The sequence below is a fragment of the Arachis duranensis genome, chromosome 3 (assembly GCF_000817695.3).
Source record: "Arachis duranensis cultivar V14167 chromosome 3, aradu.V14167.gnm2.J7QH, whole genome shotgun sequence".
Taxonomy (NCBI): domain Eukaryota; kingdom Viridiplantae; phylum Streptophyta; class Magnoliopsida; order Fabales; family Fabaceae; genus Arachis; species Arachis duranensis.
In genome coordinates this window covers 34172439-34178130 of record NC_029774.3, presented here as the reverse complement: position 1 = coordinate 34178130, position 5692 = coordinate 34172439, and the positions used below count along the sequence as shown (strand labels likewise).

The window sequence follows — 5692 nt, the reverse complement described above, 5'->3', positions numbered from 1 at the left end:
TTTTGCAGCCTCTTGTAAGTGCATTGCACGATGGAAAAAATTGGTAAGTACCATGTACCCTTCAGCATTGCATTGATGCACTTCGAGAAATTTGTTGTCATGTGACCAAATTGGTGATCACCGTCGCAATGTTGTAGCCATATTTCTTTGTTAAACCTACCAACCTAGTCCGCCATCTCTCGCAACAAACCTCTCAAGGCATCTATGTACCATCGTACCCAGCCTTGCTTGGACTATAAGTAGTGTTTATGAGGTATCGCTTGCCTTCGGCGGAATTGAAACGAGACATAAAGTTTTCGGCCATGTGTCTAACACAATAAGCATGGAACACCCTGGGAGGATGCTATCATCATCCCCCAGTGCAGCCTTGATCACCTGAGATTTATCAAAAATAATCAACAGGCCTTCCTGTGGGGTGAAATGTCGTCTCATATTAGTCAGGAAAAATGACCATGACTCTGTACTCTCAGACTCCACAATTGCAAAAGCAATAGGAAGGATATTGCTATTGCCACATTGTGCCACTACAATAAGCAACACATCACTGTATTTGCCATACAAATAAGTGCCACTAGTGCACATACAAGATAATTTAAAGAATACAATAAGACGCATAGTTTAAAATTTGGTAATATTAATTATAAAATTTATTAATTATAGACATTATATGTATGAAATTATGAATATTAGTTGTGTCTTATGTAATAAAGAAGGTGAATAGGTCCATCACTTGTTTCTTGGCGATGATTTTGCTTGGCAGGTGTGGAGTGCGTGGATAGCTGGGTTTGACCGCCAGTGGTCTGTTCCGAATTCGATGAAGAAACATTTTCTTAGTTGGACAGAAGAGCCGCGTAGAAAAGAGGATCGAAAGCAGTGATTGATGTGCTTTTGTGCGATCATTTGAAATATTTGGTTAGAAAGGAATATGAGGATACTTCAGAATAAGAGCAAAAGGGTAGAAGAAATTATCAACATGACCTAGCTTAGCTGTAATGAGTGGAGAGATATGAATTCCTTATGTTGTTAATGGCCATACCGAAGATGACATGGAAATTTTTTCATCTATGGTTGTGCTAATTCCTTTAGTTGTCTGTATGGTTTGTTTTCTGATTCTGGTTGCTCCACTTTAGTGTGTTGAGCTCTTTGTTTGCAAAAAAAAAAAAAAAATTATGAATATTATGAGTACAAAATTCTGGAAGTTATTAATATAAAATTGTGGATGTTATGTGTATGAATTTATAGATGTTATGAGTAAATTTATCAATTAGATAAATTAATTTAATATTTTGACATTTTTTCAAATACAATTAGGATAAAATTTAAAAACATCTGTGTTAACTTGTTAGTTACTTATGCAATAACTAAAAAATGATACGTGTATGGATGTAATATCTAATAAACATGAATTTAATTTTTAGATATTAGTTGTATGTATATGAACTTATAAATGTTATGTGTATGAACTTAGTTAGTACAGTATAAGTATGACTGCATATAAAAATTACATAAAAAAAATCAGTTTATTACCGTATCTCATCAAAGCTAGTGTGGTTTTTCATATTCTTGGAAATTAGTTAATTGGCAACAACCTCGTCAGGTGAGTCCGTCTGTTATTCAAATTATTCTTAAACTCCTTTCAATATAGGTACCGTGTTAAGATCTAATTCAAATGCCATACTATTTGCAATGATAACGGTGACTTTTTATAAATTTCCTTGGTCTATCCTAATTATGCTTGTAATTGAATTAGAGTTGTGATTTTTGGCCTGAGGGAATAAATGGCCTTCATGATCCTTCTAACAATGAAAAACCTAATAAACAAAACTTCCATGTTTGCAACTCCTACAATGATAATAAATAAATTAAAAGAAATAAAAAGCAATTACAATTAAAATTATTTAATGTGTATTACTATTACCATTTTTTTATTTTTATTGGTTTTTATTATATTCTTAAATATAACATTAAAATTATAAAAGGGAATATTAAGTAGTGATTACAAAAATGCTTAATAGTTAGAAAAATAATATTATAATTAATATCATTAATAAGTGAGATTGATAAAAATATGATACATGAATTAATAGGAGAGTAAGATAAAAAAATTAAAATGTTATTAAGTTATATAAATGAAATAAATTATAGAAAATTTTGACTATTTATGGCTAAAATTTTTTTGTTACCAAACATTTTCCTTTTAACTATTTACTCCAAAAACAGAAATAAGAAAAACAAAAAACGACTAATATCTTTTCATTGAAAAATTGTTATAACCGACTCAGCATTCTACCGTGCCAGGTCTTTTGAGAAAAATTTCAGCAACATTACAATGATTGTTAAAAAAGTAGTACGAGTTTAAGTAGTTCAATTTGAATCCTCAAATTTTGTGTATGTCATGATCAGCCTCTTGTTCATCATCCCAATTATTAATATCTTGAGTATTCCCATAAATCCAACTACATAAAAGAAAGTACAAGACATTAATAAAACTTAGAATAGAGAGCAGCGCATAGTAATAATCATAGTGTCCTCTGTTAAGATTGGTCGATAACCAACTCACTCCATTTGATCTCCTTGTTCCAACATTCACAACCTTAACAATGATGCTGGCTACAAGGTTCCCCATCCCTAATCCAAGGTAGAAGAGTGCAACAGCAATGCTTGACATTGTTTTAGGGAACTGAGAGTAATAGAATTCTATCTGTCCAATCGCATTAAGAGCCTCAGCTAAACCAGTTAAGCAATATTGCGGAACAAGCCACATTGCAGACATGTGAACCACACCTTTTGGGTTGTCTATGAACCCTTCTTTTATGGCTTCGTTCCTTCTCTTCCTCTCTACCAATGCTGCAACTACCATGGCCAAACATGAGAGTACTAACCCTGCTCCCATTCTATGCTTCAATGTCAGTGCTCTTGATTTCAGCAAGGGAATTAGGAGGCGGTCGTAGATGGCAACCCATATGGTTAAAGAGAGGATCAAGAAGACACTGAAGCTAGTTGGTGGAAGCTCTAATCCAAAGAGGTGGCGGTCCATGCTGCCTGCTTGGACCACGGAGAAACTGTGCTGGGAGGTGATGGTGGCAACGATGATTCCGGTGGACCACATGGGAAGCACTTTGATAATTGCTTTCAACTCTTCCACTTGTCTCACTGTGCATAGATTCCATGGATCAACCGGAATTCCATCAGAGTCCAACTCTCTCTCTCTGTTCTTGATCATGCAAGCCTTGTTCAGGTACCTACATTCATAGGTTCTATTGTATTAATGTAAAGGGTGATAACATACATCTATGGAACTAGAAATCAGTTACCTTGCTTTATTGGTTGGTTCAACGAGATTTGATCCATTTTTGAAATACCAACTGGTTTCAGAATTATTAGGAGGCAAGGCCAAGTGTCTGTTTTTCCAAGCTGCGGCAATCACTTGTGCAAATCCTGTGAATAAACTCTTATTTGGTTTCACTTTGACATACAAGAGAGAACCCAAGAAGAACACTGTTGCTGAAACTATCATTAGCCCTACAGGAATCCCAAAACCTACAATCCATCCATATTTGGCTTGAATGTACACAATGAATATCACTGCCACCATCACTGATATTCCAACCGAAACATAGTACCAATTGAAGAAGCTCTTCATATTCCTCTCATTTTGAGGGTTCTCAGGGTGGTTGATTTGATCAGCACCAAAGGCTATGGAGCATGGCCTAATGCCACCAGCTCCTAAAGCTGTTAAAGCAAGGGAAGAGATAAGAAGCAGCAGTTGAGGTGGCGTCGGAGTTGGACATGCTTGCGCGTGACACTCCGGAGGCCTTGCACGCCGTATGATTGCAGTAAGCCACAACACAACTAGGCCCTAAAATTGATCAGATGAATTAATAATTAGTCAGTTTTGAAGTATAGAAATTAGAAACTAATGAATGATGGGGTTAGTTATCTTACAAGAAGCTCCATGAGAGTTCCTCCTGCAATAACACGAAATCTTCCAAGGAGAGAATCAGAAAGAAAAGCGCCAAAGATAGGCATGAAATTGGACATGGCATTCCACAGGAATATAATGATAGCTCCGGTTGCAGGATCAAAATGATACTCATACAGTAAGTACAATACCATATTTATATGCAGACCTACACTTGCAACCTTTTCGAAGGTCTCATTTGCTGAAAGAAAAAGAAGAGAAAAAGTTGGAAATCGCATATTTACTACTGATGTGTGTGTGCATAAGTAGAGACGGGTGTATGATATCACCTATGATAAAAGGCATGGTTCTAACGCCACCCTTTTTGCTTGTAACTTGTTGGGTGGATTTCTCTTGATCAATTGAAATCTCCATGCTAAAGCTACTTGTGCTAGACACCCTTAAAAGTTATACACACAACGTTACTGATGTTTAATTGCTACAGTACAATAGCTTTGCATATATGTGGACAAGAAGTAGCTCTTGTGTGGCACGCTAGAATCTATGTTGGCCTTAGTTATAATCTTAATTCTTGATGAAATATATTGGACAACAATATTGTAAACTATGTAGCATTTTTCCTGAATTTTTATTGCCGCCTTGGGAAGGCTCATAGATGAGAGGCAATATATATTGACTGGAATGAATGAATGAACACCTATAATTTAGTCGGCTGAAAGAAGACACTAGTGGGTTAAGGCGCAATAGTTACATGAAAAATTACGGAAGACTACTAGAGTTTATTATTTTTGTCATTATTTTTAATTATTAATTTAATTTTTGAATAAATATTAAATAAAATAAATTTTGAATATTTTTTTATTTTTTTTAATATTATAGTTTAATAATATATTTTTAGTCTATATTTTTTAAAAATTAATAAATAATTAATAATAAAAATAATAAATTCTAATTATCTTCCAACATTTCTCCAATTACATCTACTAAATAAAATCAAACACCACCAGGAAAGAAGCACATATTTCTCTCACGTAAAACATCCTAAGGGTTTAGATGTGCTTTTCTCGTTTTTTGTCCAAGGATCGAGATACTCGTGCCATTTACTTACTTTTGCCATTTTATCTGGTGATGAATTACAGGGTATTATGAAGCCAATGATTTTTGTTGGCAAACGGATGAGAGTTGTTATTAAGAGTATTGGAGTATTTCTATACAAATTGAATTTTTTTTTTTACTTGATTAAGAATGTTACAAAAGGTTTCAAATTAGATAATTAATTAAAAAAAAAAGTGTTGGTGCAAAAATATGAATTTTACTAGACTTCTGGCGTTTAACGTTGCTATTCGACGTTTAGCGTTAGGAGTGAGATAGGAATTGGCTATTGCCACCTTGACATTTAGTACTACTTCTGGATGTTTAGCGCCAGGTGCACAACGCAAAAGGAATTCGTCGCTGCCACCCAAGTGTTTAGCGCCACGATACTCCAAAAAAAAGGGAGTTGGAATTTAGCGCCGGATCATTGGCGTTTAGCGCCAGTAATACAACAAAGCAAGTTTGGTGTTCGGGTGGTTGGGCGCTAAACGCCACATCACCCGCGTTTAGCACCGGGTTCGCTGCACCCAATGCCTCGCTTTTCAAATTCAAATTTTGAAATAACCCCCTGATTCTCTCCCCTTTCCCAAGATCCCTTCCCCTTTTTCCTTGATCCTTTCCCTTTATCCCTCCACTATGAGAGAATGTTGGCAAGGTCGAAGTCAAAGTCATCAAAGT

General features: G+C 35.2%; 1 protein-coding gene across 1 annotated transcript; it reads right to left on the bottom strand.

Moving 5' to 3' along the window:
* Positions 1 to 2356: 2356 nt before the first annotated feature.
* LOC107478649 (protein NRT1/ PTR FAMILY 1.2-like) lies at positions 2357 to 4519 on the bottom strand. Its single transcript, XM_052259780.1, has 4 exons — positions 4252 to 4519; positions 3946 to 4163; positions 3315 to 3859; positions 2357 to 3242 (listed from the first exon to the last, which is right to left on the bottom strand). Exons 1-4 carry the CDS (start codon positions 4334 to 4336, stop codon positions 2378 to 2380), a joined length of 1713 nt encoding a protein of 570 aa, XP_052115740.1. The 5' UTR covers positions 4337 to 4519; the 3' UTR covers positions 2357 to 2377.
* Between the last annotated feature and the right edge of the window lie 1173 nt (positions 4520 to 5692).